Raw genomic sequence first — 14,512 nt, forward strand, 5'->3', positions numbered from 1 at the left:
TCCTCCAATTTAACAAGCAGAGAGGCCTAGGCTTAAATCCCGGATTCGATTCTCAGCAGTCATGAGAGGTACAAGCATAGGTTCTTTGAGGCTTCATGTCCTCATGGGCAAAACAGGCACAGATCCCAGCTTTCTTGGTCAGGAGGGTCAAGAGGGCTCATATATGTGAAGGTGCTGGGGATACCACCCAGCATACGGTGGGTGCTCAAAAAAATCAGTTCTATTCCTTTCACGACACTTGTAAATGCGTTTCCAGGGCACAGAAAAACCCGGTCAGTCACACTCAGAAAGAGGAGTCACTTCCAGGAGCCCCTGGGTGGCTCAGTCATTTAGGCTTCTGACTTGGGCCTAGATCACGATCTCACGGTGTGTGAGTGCGAGCCCTGCATAGTCTCTCTACTGTCAGCACAGAGCCCTTTTCAGACCCTCTGTCTCCATCTCTCGCCGCCCCTTCCCCTCCTCAAAAATAAATAAATGTTAAAAAAAAAAAAAAAACAAAGAGTAAAGAAAGAAAAGAGTAGTCACTTCCAAAACAAGTTATGGGCCCAGCGTGTCTGGCCATGTGCACAGGCCATGAGCGTGGGGCTGTGTGCAGCTCCAGGGGAGCAGCCCTCAGTGCTCCCATATCTCTCTTTTCAACGGAGCTGACTCATTAAGGCCATAACTAATTATGATTTGTGTTCTAGAACTTTGCAAGCCTCTTCGTAGAAAAAGACTGCCCAGTTTAGAAGAAATCTCCCGTGCAAACATGCACTCAAATCATCATTCAGAAATTTAGGGCAGGGAGAGCCATAATTCCAGGGTAGGGTTTCCCAACCTCAAAACCACAGACACTTGAGGACAGAGAGTTCTCTGTTGTGGGGACCGTTCTGTGTATCGTGGGGCAGTTAGCAGCAACCCTCTAACGCTCTGCTCCCACCTGTGACAACGAAAATACATTCTCACACTGTGGGGGGTGGAGTGGGGGGAGGCACACGTGCCCAAGCCGAGGAGAGAAAAGGAGCGGGGGAATGAACGCCACACAGTGTGTGCACCGAAACGGCCAGACCTGAGCCTGCATTCATGCCATTTGATCCTGAGAACAGCCCTGTGTGGCCGCCATAATGTCTGCTTTGTAGATAGAGAAACCAAGGTCCAGAAATGGTGAGACGCCATCCGAGGTCTCCTGGCCCATAAGTGGCAGAACCCATGTCCAAGCCAGTCCTGCCTGGCTACGCTTGGCCCCTCCACTATGCAATAATAGAAAGTTAAAAGCTCATTCCAAACACAGAATCTTTCTAGAATCTTAATGTGTTACTAGCCAACCAGCATTTATCACTCAGGGATGCAAAGCCTATGGCCTAATTTGAAATTGAAGATGATTACCAAAAATTATCATGCTGGTCTTGGAATAGTCTTATGCTATTATTTTATGGCAAAAACAAACATATAGGGGCACCTGGGTGGCTCAGTCGGTTAAGCATTCAGCTTCAGTTCAGGTCATGATCTCACAGTTTGTGAGTTCAAGCCCCACGTCAGGCTCTGTGCTGACAGCTCAGAGCCAGGAGCCTGCTTTGGATTCTGTGTCCCCTCCTCTCTCTGCCTCTCCTCCATTCACACACTCTCTCTCTCTCAAAAATAAATAAATGTTAAAAAAAATTTTTTTTAAATAACTAAAAGTAAAAACTAAAAAGTTAAAGGTATTTCCTCAAACTGTATCAATATCAACCCAAGAGCCTGTGAGAAATGATTTTCCAGTCACTCGACACTGACTTTAGGAGGTAAAACCCCAAGCAGCTGCAAAGGTGGGTTCCATCCCAAGACGGAAGCCTACATTTCTGCAGATTGGCCAGTAGAGGGCGCACATTTACCCTGATGGCCAAAAAAAATTTACAATGAATTAGTCTCGAAAATTACCTTCTCTAAAAGAGAAGGGTTCCCCCCATATACTATTTCAGAAACGAAGTCACATAATGTTACCCAAAATATTTTCTGAGCTTTCCATGAGCACAACCTATGGATATAACATGCCTACTATTTATTATTTAAGCCAGAGAAAGCCTCATTTCTAAATTGTGATAGATCTTACAAAGCAGAAGAATGAAACCCCTGTCCTGCCACTGAGCTCTGTGACCTCAAGTAGGTTGCTCTGACTTCGCTGAGTTTTGGTCCCTCACAGAATAAAGGAGAGCGAGCCCAACACCACAGCTACAAGTTCACCGGGAGGATCAGAGTTTGCCATGAGCAGTAAATGATGGGCCAGGAACACTGGTTCCTTTTCCTCATTTCCTTTACTAGATGTTTTTGTAAAACTCTGCAGGAAGGCGTTTATAAAAAGCAGCATCCTATTCAGAAAACAAAATCAGGGCAGTTATTCTCACAGGTTTCTTTGGACTTCGGAATCAGACCTGAGTTCCAATTCTGGCCTCGCCTTTACTTGCTGGTGTGATCTCGGACAACCCGGCTGACCTCTCTGCGCCTCTTTTTCCTCCTCTGTGTAATGGAGACACCTCCATTTTGCTGAAATGGCTGTGAGCATGGAAGTAGGTGGCAGAGGAGAGGCTTAGTCAATGCAAGCATCCTGTTTATGGACATTCTAGCCACATGGGACCAGACAACTAAGAACTGCTGGGAACAGGTGTAACTACCTGCGAGGAGCGGCATCAGCACCAGTTCGGTAGAGAAAGCTCCGTGCTTCCAGTTTCCTGCCCCCTTGGAGTCACTGTCTTCCACTCGAGATTTCCTCTTTCTCTTCTGGCTCTTCTTTTTCACCTCTGACTCTTTCCTTTTACCTGTAAAATCAAAGGAAGGAAATCAGTGTTAAGAGGAGCACGTATCCAAGCTACCATATATGAATTCTTACACGCTGCAGAGATTCGGAAAGGTTCTGGAACAGGGGCGCCTGGGTGGCTCAGTTGGTTAAGCATCAACTTCAGCTCGGGTTGTGATCTCACAGTTCATGGGTTTGAGCCCCGCATCGGGCTCTGTGCTGACAGCTCAGAGCCTGGAGCCTGCTTTGGATTCTGTGTCTCCCTTTCTCTCTGCCCCTCCTGCACTCATATTCTGTCTCTCTCTCAAAAATAAATAAACATTAAAGAAAGAAAGAAAGAAAGAAAGAAAGAAAGAAAGAAAGAAAGAAAGAAAGAAAGAAAGGTAGGTAGGTAGGTAGGTTCTGGAAGATCCTTGAAGGCAGAGGCTGTCCTTGGTGCTGCCGTTCCCCAGCAACCAGAAGAGGTGTCTAAATGTAGATAGCAGACCAGTTATCAGTTACATTCAGGAAGAATGTGACCTCCCAGCCTCTCCTACCTAAGAACGTGGGCAGAAGGGGGCTAAGATTGGATGATGACCACAGCACCATCACATACCAAAATTCTCCCCCAAGTCAGCCTTTAACCACAGTGTAGGGTTGAGGTTTGGGCTTCGGAGTTGAACCACCAAAGTTCCAGAACCAGGTCTCCCCCTCTGCAATCATTCTGAGCCTCGATCTGTAGAATCTGTAGAATGGGAGCTATAGTGCTTACCCTGTAGGGTGTTGAGAAGAGGAAATGAGCAAAGGTACATAAAATACTCAGCTCTGTGCCAAGCTCAGATCCAGGGATTAAAAAGGAGACAATAAGACATATATTTCTATGGTAATTAAAACCATGAGCTATTTGTTCCGTGATATAACGACCAAGAGAACAGAACTTAGAAAGCCCAGAAATACATCTGCTAGCATAGAGGGACTTAATAGATGCCAGAGGTGGCATTTCAGATCGCAGGAAAGGATGGATCAGTCGGTTAATTATATTGACTATCCATTCGGAGGCAGATGAAATTATCAGGCATCTCATGCCATATGCAAAATGAATTGCAGACTAATGATAGAAAACAAAAACTTCAAACTCATTTGGAGAATACAGAGAAGACTCTATTGACATCTGGATGAGAAATGATTTTATTTTTTTGTCCAATGTTTATTCATTTTTGAAAGAGAGAGACAGAGTAGAGTGTGAGCAGGGGAGGGGCAGAGAGAGAGGGAGACCCAGAATCCGAAGCAGGCTCCAGGGTCTGAGCCGTCAGCACAGAGCCCGACGCAGGGCTTGAACTCACAGACCATGAGATAGTGACCTGAGCCGAAGTTGGCCACTTAACCAATTGAACCACCCAGGCACCCCAAGGAAGGATTTCTTAAACATTACCAAAAGTACCAACTAGAAAGGAATAGTCAAATAAAGGGTGTGCAAAACAAAACAGCACACATAAAGTAACAGGGTAAATTGCAGACTGCGGGCTGTGATGTTTATAGTGCATGTAACTGACAATGCATAATTATCCAGAAGATGTCAGAAATAAAGCTTACCCATCGCTAGGAAAAAAATATAAAACCCAACAGAAAAATAAGCAAAGAAATCGCAATAGCCAAATCACATAAGACGGTGACCAAATAGGCACATGAGATGTTCTCAACCCCACTGGGAATCAGGAAATAAGGCCCTGAGTGCACCAAGCACGGCTGATGACATGGAAAAACTGGAATTCTCAGGACTTCTGTCCAGAGAGCAAACTGGTACCACCCAGAGAGTAATAAACCTGAATACCTCCTGAGGAGGTCAACGTGCATTTCCCATGCCCTGTGATCCCTCTGGGCAAATGCCCTAGACTCTCTGGCACGGGCACATGGAGACCTACCCAAGAGTGCTCGCTGTCACAGCACTGGTGACAGCAGGAAACTGGAGACAACTCAAATGTCCCTCAGTAGGGACTGCATGGGTGAAGGATGGCACGTCCATCTAACGGGGTATTCTACAGAAGTTCCAAGGAAGGAGCTGGACTTAGGTACACGGACACGAATATCTCAAAAATCAAGCTGAATGCAAAGAGCAGGCTGCAGGAAGATATGTACAGTATGAAATCATTTCTGTGACTCACAAAAATAAAAATCAATACAATGTTGTATGAATGTGTCAGAAAGAAAGGGGTGGCAGGGAAGGGTCACATCAATTTATCTGCAGGACAGGGTATGCTTCTTAAAAGCACAGGGTGTAAAGGAGACAAACTCTATCTGTAAACTTTTCTTTCTCAAGAAAGCTGTGGTTGTATTTTACTGTGTGCTTTTACAAAGTAAAAAGGAGGGTGTGAAAAGCTCATTAAAATGCTTAAAGAATATTTTTCAAAAGCAAGGCTGTTTAGGGGCACCTGGGTGGCTCAGTAAATTAAGTGGCCAACCCGTGATTTTGGCTCAGGTCATGATCTCATGGGTCATGGGATCAAGCCCCATATCAGGTTCTGCATTAATAACATGGAGCCTGCTTGTGATTCTCTCTCCCCCTCTCTCTCTGCCCCTCCCCTGCCCATAGGAGAGCTCTCTCACACTCTCTCAAAATAAATAAATAAATATATTTTCTTAAAAAGCAAGTCTCTTTAGGGGTGCCTGGGTGGCTCAGCTGGTTAGGCATCCGACTTCAGCTCAGGTCATGATCTCACGGCTTGTGAGTTCAAGCCCTGCATCAGGCTCAGAGCCTGGAGCCTGCTTTGGATTCTGTTTCTCCCTCTCCCTCTGCCCCTCCCTGCTCTGTCTCTCAAAAATGAATAAACGTTAAAAAAAAATTTTTTTTTTGAGCAAGCCTCTTTAATCTGAAAAAGAGAAAACTCAGAGTTGAAGGTGTTCCGATGTGAAAGTGTTGACTAGACTTTTAGGGCCTTAAAAATAGGAACATGAACAACTGTGTTTCTGACACCTGGCAGAGAGCCGACTCAAGCAGCCACTTCTTCCCCCAGCTTCAGAGTGTTGAATGCGAACCAGGAAAAGCAGATTAATTGATAGAGAGTTAAGGAAATGATCTGTAGCAGTTACAGCTGAACAAACAGGAAGTAGGCCATCCCAGAAGTAGCAAGTGCATCAGCTCTAGAATATTCCACCTCATACTAGAAACCCAACTGCTTACTGAAAAACTGGTGAGGAGAACAAGGTCAAGAATGAACAGGTCCACTTAGTGGCTTCTGACAACACTTTGCCTCTTGTCTGTCACTAAGATTACAAGCATCTGCATGAGCAGTTCCTGTAACCTAGTATGCTATTTCCCTTATTCCACCATAAGAAGCAAATAACTTATCTTCCAAGATTATTTCCATAACCCCAACTCTTTTGTGCTTCCCCAACATGCCTACCTACCCTACCACAGCATCTATCACATAGGACTATCATTATTTATTAGAAAGTCTCCATCAACATTAGAGATTTTCATGCTTCCTATGTTCATGACACCATGAGTCAGGAGCACAGAAACATTGGTGGAGTGGAAGGGGGATGCAGTGTGGATGGGTGGGATCACGCAGGTAACTGAATGGGATGAGGTCGGTTGGAATGGATGGATGGGATGGTAGGGATGGCTGGTTGAGGTGAGATAGAATGGGGTAAGTTGAATGTGTATGTAGTATTCTTTTACTTTTGAGTCACATTTGGTCAGATATCAAAGAATCTTTCTGAATTATTCTGAATTTAAAATATTTCATAATCCCGGGTGCCTGGTTGGCTCAGTTAGTTGAGCATCCGACTCTTGATTTTGGCTCAGGTCATGATCCCAGGGTCGTGGGATCGAGCCCCATGTTGGGTTCCATACTGGGCATGAAGCCTGCTTAAGATTTTCTCTCTCTCCCTCTCCTTCTGCCCCTCCCCCCACTCATGTGCACTCACTTTCTAAAATATATTAAAAAAAAGAAATATTTCATAATTCTTCCAAGTCTAGTTACGTTATAAAATTCCAAAATCCCATCCTAACTTACTTTGAAATTTTTGCTTTTCTACTATGTTTGTTAAACTGCTAAATGATCTCTCCATTAATTCCTTCATCTCCATCCCAGGTGCTGTCTCCAAATAAACAGTTGGTTCTCTTGAAGTACTCCATCTAGAAAATTCACAAAGAGAAAAATAAATGAAGGTGAAAAATATCAGGGACCAGACCTAAGAATCTATTTACTGGACCAAATGTGAGCATATTTTTTTAAATGACACTGTATTTCTCTAACCAATGCTTCATAAATTTCATTGTGCATATGAATCACCTGAAAATGCTGTTAAATAAGTCAGGTTAGGGTTCAGTCAGCCTGGAGTGGACCTGACATTCTACATTTTTAACAGGTTCCCGGGAATGCTGATGCTGTTGCTCTACAGACCACACTTGTACTATCAATTTCTAACCAACCAGAGACATTAAGGAAAATATTATATTTTTTATAAAAGCACCCAAACTCTAAAAACATCCAGGAACTCGCTTACAGGAATTATCCAACATCTATAGGAAGAAAAATTTTTTAACTCTATTAAAAATCATAAAGAAGGAACTGAATTGGGTGAAAAGGTATACCATGATCATGGACAGGAGAACTTCTCAATGTAAAAATGTCAATTCTTCCCAAATTAACGCATAAATTCAATGCAAAAAAAAACAATTTTTTAAAAATCAAGATTTTGTAAAAATTTTTTTAAATGTTTTTATTTACTTTTGAGAGACAGAATGCGTGGGAAAAGGGCAGAGAGAGAGGGAGATGCAGAATCTGAAGCAGGCTCGAGGCTCTGAGCTGTCAGCACAGAGACTGCCCGATGCAGGGCTCGAACTCATGAGCTGTAATACCATGACCTCAGCCAAAGTCGGATGCTCAACCAACTGAGCCACAGAAGCGCCCCTAAAAATTGAGATTTTTTAATGACATGGTCTCTTGGGTTCTCCCCATCCTATTCTCTCAAGCCACCAGCTGGGCCTCCACCCTGGTCCCCACAGCATCCAAGGAATCTCCTTCTCCATATCCTTCTTAGGCTCCAAGAGCAACTGCACTCAGCAGGAAAGGCTGTGGACTTGGTGATCCAAAGGTATGGGATGGGGTACTGGCTTTACCAACACTCCCACGATTCCAAAGAATTCCAATTTTAAAGCTTTGTGAAAATTGCTTTACCACCACTCTGTTAGCTTGTGAAGACAATGGAGATAGTAATACCACCTCACAGAGTGACCATGATGAGGATTAAGTGAGATAAACTACACATGCAAAAGTACAGTACATGTTTACACTCATAAACACAACCATTCCTTTCTCTATTCCTTTAATTTCACCTGGATTGTATGAGTTCCGACTTAACTGAAGTTACTAAAACCCACATAACTCTTGGCGAGAGTTTATAGGGCCAGTACAAGAGGGGGTTCCACTCCCACTCCCCAAAATAACATGGGTCCATCCTTACCGAACTGTGCCAAGATCATCCATTCGGAGTGCCTTTTCATATTCTTCGGAGCTCTTGGAAAAAGTTTCAGGCTCTGCTGAGTGAGAATCGGATAATATTTATTAGTAAATGGACTTCTTGTCCCATTCTAGTTCATTAAGAAATGAGGGCCCTTGACCCATTTTGCAATCCCAGTCACCAGAGGGCTTGGTGTGTGGTGAGCATTCCATGAAAAGATTAGTTAATAATGAATGAGTAAATGAGTGAATGTAATTGTAAATAATTACAGTTATTTGGACAAATGGAGGCAAGACAAGGCCTCCGATTTCTTATATAACATGCCATGGAGCGGGGGAGAAAGAAAGTCTATTCAGTTGTCTGCTTCAGCAGCATTTACATCAGAGAATACTGAAAACACTTCCAAGACCCCCAAGTTTCCACCTACAGGGAACGATTAAGAAACGTATAGTGCTACCAGCAGCTGATATATTATGTAGTCACCACAAATGGAGTTTATGCAAAGTTCTTAAGTAAACAGGAAAGTGCATGTGGTGACAGGTTAATCTCAGAATACAAAATTCGGAATCCGGAACAACCTCATCTAGGCAAAAGAAAAAAAAAACAACTTACAACAAAGGTATTTGCCATAATATAATAACCAAAATATCACACTGCTTATTCCTGGTGATGGAATTATAGACTGTTTTCCCTGCTTGTTTTGTACTTTTCTATATTCACTGAATTTTCTTTAAAAAAAAAAACCCACAAGTGTAACTCCTACAGTTAGAAAAATTGTATAAGTCACAAAATAAACAAAAATAAAACAAAGAAAAAGGATCAACAACAGAAAGTGACTCCTGCCCTGACAGCATTGTTTGCTTCAAGGGCGAAGCAGCACCAGCAGGAGTTGCTGATACACGTGAAGGGTACCAGTGCACGTGCACAGTACCAGCAACACCCATCCACCTCGTTCTCTGCCATCACCCCACACTCAGTTTGTCCACGGAGGTCATCTCCACTCACCATGCGAAGGCTTTATGTGTTTTCCTGCCTTTTCTGCTTTTTCTGGTGCATGCTCCTGGTTCCACTCCTTTCTGATGTGTGCGCCCTCTTCACACAATCTTCTCTGACTTAAAACCAAATTTTTCACTTCCTCTAGAATGCAGGAGGAGAATCATTGTCTCAGTCAATCAGAAACACTTACTGAACACCTTCTGTGCATACGGCACTCTCCTAGTGCTGCAGATGGGGCAGTGGACAAGACAGGCAGGACCCCTGTATTCCAGCAGCAGTTGCCTAGGGGGCTCCTTCAAAATATCAGGTAATTCAACTTCAACTGGCAATGACTTCTTCCAAATAAGACCATTAAGGATTTGACTTGTGTTGGTCCATTTAATCATCACATTTCACTTGAAGGCACTTCCACTTGCCCTACTTTACAGATGGGGAATATGACACTTAATGGTAACTTTCCTGTGATCACAGAGCTGGCACTTATTAAGCCAGAGCTACCCTCAGGGCTCAGGGCATCGAGCTAAGGAGATGGGCCCTCTGTTTTTCACTTCTATCAATACAGGACTCTGCAGGAACGTAGCAGTAACCAACACGTGTGGAATAATGAATGAGCACAGGGAGCGAATGAATGAATGGAGATAACGGAAGCTACGAGAAAGAGGTGAAATGGGGTGCCTGGGTGGCTCAGTTGGTTAAGCATCCAACTTCGGCTCAGGTCATGATCCCCCCATGGTTGGTGGGTTGGAGTCCCGCCATCGGGCTCCAGCTCAGAGCCTGGGACCTGCTTCGGATTCTGTGTCTCCCTCTCTCTCTGCCCCTTCCCCCACTCACGCTCTCTCTCTCTCTCTCTCTCTCTCTCTCAAAAATAAATATACATTAAATTTTTTTTTTTTGGTTGTCACAACAGGGAGACTATTGGCATCTATCAGGTCAAGGTCCCAGGACAGTCCCCACGGAATGATCCGGGCCAAAATGCCAACAGCACCGAGGGCAAGAAACCCCAGATAAAAGTGAAAGATGAACAGTCGGAAATGCCCCTCTCCCCCACCCCATGTCAGACCGGCTCCTCAAGAAGGCAGGCTGGAAACCCAGAGAAAGGAGAGGCTTTCCAGTCACAAACAGAATGGGTTCTGATTGCGGCACTGCCTTGCCCTTCAAGCAGGTGTGGGTCTCCTACTGTACTTGTCTGCAGCCACCACCATCAGTGCTCTAGACCGTACTCCGACCAATCTCAGATGCACACTGCCGCGACGTTTCAAAGTCTCTAAAAGCTGGATGCATCTTATGATTACCGCCACAGAGTTTAACTGGTAGCATTTTGGGATGCTAAATGCTTATTTATTTATTTTGATAGAGAGAGGGAGCACAAGCGGGGGAGGGGCAGAGAGGGGGGAGAGAGAGAATCTCAGGTTCTGTGCTGCCAGAGCGTAGAGCCCGTTCACAGGGCTCGATCCCACCAACTGTGAGATCACGACCTGAGCCGAAATCAAGAATCAAACGCTTAACCGACTGAGCCACTCAGGCGCCCTAGTTTTTAAATTCTTTACAGACAACACACACCCTCTTTATTGCGGGGTGGGGGGCACTCCCATCATCCTGCCTCAGGGGCATATAACCACCGGAAGTAGTAAGCTGCCCAAGGTCAACATGGAGACAGGTTGAAGTCAGCTATCTGACTTCAAAGCCTGGATCTTTCCACTCTCCTGGCTCTCTCCTTGGAGATGAGCTCAAAAGGACACTTTCTGGTCCTTGAGAGAATATTCACCCAAGTAAGAATCTAGAAGGTCTATATGAAAATGATAACATGGTTGTCTCAGGGGTGTGGGACTTTTAGGTTTTCTCTTTTGTTTCTTGGTGTCGTGTGTGTGTGTGTGTGTGTGTGTGTGTGTGGTCAGGGAACACCCATTACTTGGCCAGAAGACAGGCCAGTGGGGACTGCACGGGTCATGCTGCCTGGGGACAGGAAGTCCAGAAATGTGGCGGAGGTGGAGGTGGGGACCGTGTACATGCAAAACAGATGCTGTCCACCCTCCGACACATCTCCCCCGGGCGGTACTCCCAAGCTTGTCCACAAAGTAACATGTTCCCCGAAGTAAATGATGGAACACTGGCTTTTATCCTATAAACAGTGAGAAGCCACACGCCTGTAGAAACGTTTCAAATAAAACACAAACACCCGACTTACCAAAAGATCCTGCGCCTTCTGAATATGCAGAAGTCTTTAACCGATAATACCTGACTTTTCTTGAAACCTTGTCCTTGGTGTCCCAGACCTTCAAGGTGATTTTGTGAGCATTTATTTTCTTTAGTAATTCCTTCGTCATGTTGATGTTGAAAGTTTGGGTCCATGACACCCAGATTTTGTCCCCTTCCTGCCACGGCCTCACCGTCTGTGTAAAAGAACACCAAGGGGTTTGAAGCGTGCAAGGCTGGGAGGCTTAGAGCCCACGACTACCCATCCCTGCCAGCCTCGCCCTTCCGGGGACCAAAGCCGGGTGCTGCTCTCCACCTGTCTGCCTTCTGGGCCCGGCCCTCCCTCAGCTCCCACCCCACATCAGGAAATGGGTGTCCCGGCCTGGGCCCTGTCACACCTCTGGGTTCCTCGGGAACCCAGAATCAAAGCGATTACCTGCAAATAGCACCCTCTCCAGTGACTTCGAAGCACTGACCCACAGCCAGGCCTCGGGCAGGAGGGTGGGTGTGTGCGCGGGCAAGCAGGTGTGCACACACATGGGTACCCAAAAAAGAAATCGTAAGAGGGGCAAAAACTTTTAAAACACCAAAGAAGCTACCTGACAAAGATACCTAAATAGAAAGTCAGGTAACTGGTATTATTAGGTCAGTGAGGATTCTCATTCAGTAGGGCTGGGGTGGGAACTTAATATCCTGCATTTCTAGCAAGCTCCAGGGAAGCAAGCACCCTTGGTACAGTATTAGAGTATATGTGAGGTGCACACACACCTTTACTCCTGAATCCAGGAACAATTTGGCCACCGTTGGAAACACCACCATGTCAATCTTTTTAGGCTCTCCATCATCCGGCAGAAGGAAATACTCCATGTGGTAGTAACAGCGAGCCTTGGAAGCATGCTTGTCCATTCGAGAGTGTTTCCTATGTTTTTCAATAAAACATGTATGTTTTCCTCTATGACCTAGGAGACACGATTTCAGGAGTCTTGGTTGAACCTCACACGAGAAAGCAGACCCCACCCTGCAGTGCCCTGGAAGCAAGGAAGAGCCCGAGGCTGTGGGAGGCTGCCCCTGCCCCCGCCCCCGCCCCCACCCCGGGCTGCTCGCCCAGCTTGGAAGCTGAGATGCAAATCCGGTCCCCCTGGCCGGTAGAGGAACAGGCTGTGCACCAGTGGGCAGGGTGCAAAAACGCAGCGTGAGACTCTGAAAGGGAGTGTCTCCTTAAATGTTTCACCTGCCTGCTTTGCCTGCCTCACGGCGGTCTTGGCAGTAAAAAAGTTCGAGTCACCAAGACCGTAGGTCAATTCTAAACATGGTATATACATCTAACCAAATAGCATCCAAAGTATCTGAGGCAACAATGGATAGAACTACAAAGGAGAAGCTGAAATTAATCTTCTACCCGGGGCGGGGCCGGGGGGAGACCAAGTAGGAAAAAAAAAAAAAAAAAAATATATATATATATATATATATATATATATATATATATATATATCTCAAAACATGGAGTTCTTTTCTCTGCCCCTAATCTTGGGGTTCAACCATGTGACTGGCTTTGGCCAAGAAAATGCTAGCAGGTGGGGGTGCTCAAAGACTTGAAGAGTTCTTGGATGTCCGGGCTTGCCCCCTTGGTGTGCCTGTGCCTTCCCATAATGAGAATGTGTCTGGCTAGCCCCCATGTCCCGGAGGAGGGTGAGAGGGGCACGAAGGGGTGAAAGGGGCACGAAGCAGAGCAGAGCCACTACAGGGAGACCCGCCTGGACCCGCCCACCTGCTCATCCAGAACGAGGGATTCCTGTTCGAAGCCCCTGACTTGTGGAGTTGTTTGGGTTTGTGACACCGCATTTGTGCGGCAAAAACCAACTGATGCACCTATACACCCAGAGAGCTGGATCCCATGCATCTGAGAATCTGTATTTTCAACATGGAATTAGGTGATACACAACCAGTTGAGGGGAACCAATGCCTTCACCTCTTCCCCATGTACTCATCTGCAAAAAGTAGAAATAATACCACCTACCTCTTAGGGTTATTGAGAAGATTAAGCACGTGAAGCCCATGTAACCGCTTACTTGCTGGCCCACTGTGGGCCCCTGAAATTGCAGCTGCTTTTCTGATCCCTGCTGCTGGCATTGGCCACATCACTTGGGGAAGCCAACAGAGGGAGCTCAGGGGCCCCAAACTTCTGGGGGCAGGTCACTGGCGCACCCCTTTCTGCAGAGGGTGTTGGGACTCTGCCCTAGCACTTACCAGCAGTCACCGGGAAGGCCAGTGAGATGACAAACTTGCAGGGGACAGCCTGGGGCACATCAGACTGGAAGCTGTCAGCAGGCCCATGTGAGGACTTGCTACACGGGTGGTCGGAATCCGACTCCGGGGCTTGTGTTCTGGCCTTCAGGTACTCCTCCGTGTCCCACTCACTGCCAGACTGGTAAAAGCTGCCCATGGAGGACATGGGCCCCATGCTCGCCCTGTCCTCATCTTCCCACTCCCAGGCGTGCAGGGACATTCCACAGAGCACCCACAGGCCCGGCACTCCTGGCTGGAAGACGATGAAGGCACTGCTGTCACCACCCTCTGTTCCCCGGAGGCAAGCCCTGCCTCTTTCAGGATTACCCACCCTTCCTCTCCTTCCCTTCCTTTCCCTTGTCCTGTCTGGGGTGAAGGGCCAAGGCCTGGAACACCGCCTGGCACACAGTAGGCGTGCAACAGTGAGTCACAGAGAATGACGGCTTGCAGGACTCACGATCAGCAACACCGACTCCAGCTTGAGTCTCCCTCCTCCCCCAGCCCCAGCTCCTCCCCCTTTCGCCAAGTCAATCATTGGCACTTCTGGAGAGCCAGCCCCAGGTGAGTGCAATTCCCTAAGAACCGAGAAGCTGGGAGAGAACCGGGTGTTTCCACTCCGTGGGGCCGCGGGTGAGCAATGTCAAAGCACAGTATGCGTTTGCCACGTAGGGACAGGCGAACCGGGCAAGGGGACGGCAGTGCAAGGGCCTGGTGAGGTCAAAGAGGGCGGGAACACCCCCCCACACACACACTCCTCGGGGGCAAGACACGAATGGGCACTGAGTGCTGGGCTCAGGGCACAAACTCTGGATCCATGGAGGAGGAACTCGGGCATATGCTCAG

At 46.6% G+C, this 14,512-nt stretch overlaps 1 protein-coding gene across 1 annotated transcript in view; it reads right to left on the bottom strand.

Annotated features, from left to right (window-relative positions):
• The window catches only part of CFAP92 (cilia and flagella associated protein 92 (putative)), a 71,007-nt gene extending 56,860 nt beyond the window's left edge, over positions 1-14,147 (bottom strand). The window contains exons 1-7 of the mRNA XM_043588243.1: positions 13,631-14,147; positions 12,152-12,342; positions 11,376-11,580; positions 9,200-9,331; positions 8,198-8,270; positions 6,745-6,866; positions 2,628-2,771 (exon numbers count right to left, since the gene is read on the bottom strand). Of these exons, the coding sequence (XP_043444178.1) occupies positions 2,628-2,771; positions 6,745-6,866; positions 8,198-8,270; positions 9,200-9,331; positions 11,376-11,580; positions 12,152-12,342; positions 13,631-13,889 (1,126 nt within the window). The 5' untranslated portion in view covers positions 13,890-14,147. The remainder of the gene's footprint in view (positions 1-2,627; positions 2,772-6,744; positions 6,867-8,197; positions 8,271-9,199; positions 9,332-11,375; positions 11,581-12,151; positions 12,343-13,630) is intronic.
• Between the last annotated feature and the right edge of the window lie 365 nt (positions 14,148-14,512).

Source organism: Prionailurus bengalensis, chromosome A2, assembly GCF_016509475.1.
Source record: "Prionailurus bengalensis isolate Pbe53 chromosome A2, Fcat_Pben_1.1_paternal_pri, whole genome shotgun sequence".
NCBI lineage: Eukaryota > Metazoa > Chordata > Mammalia > Carnivora > Felidae > Prionailurus > Prionailurus bengalensis.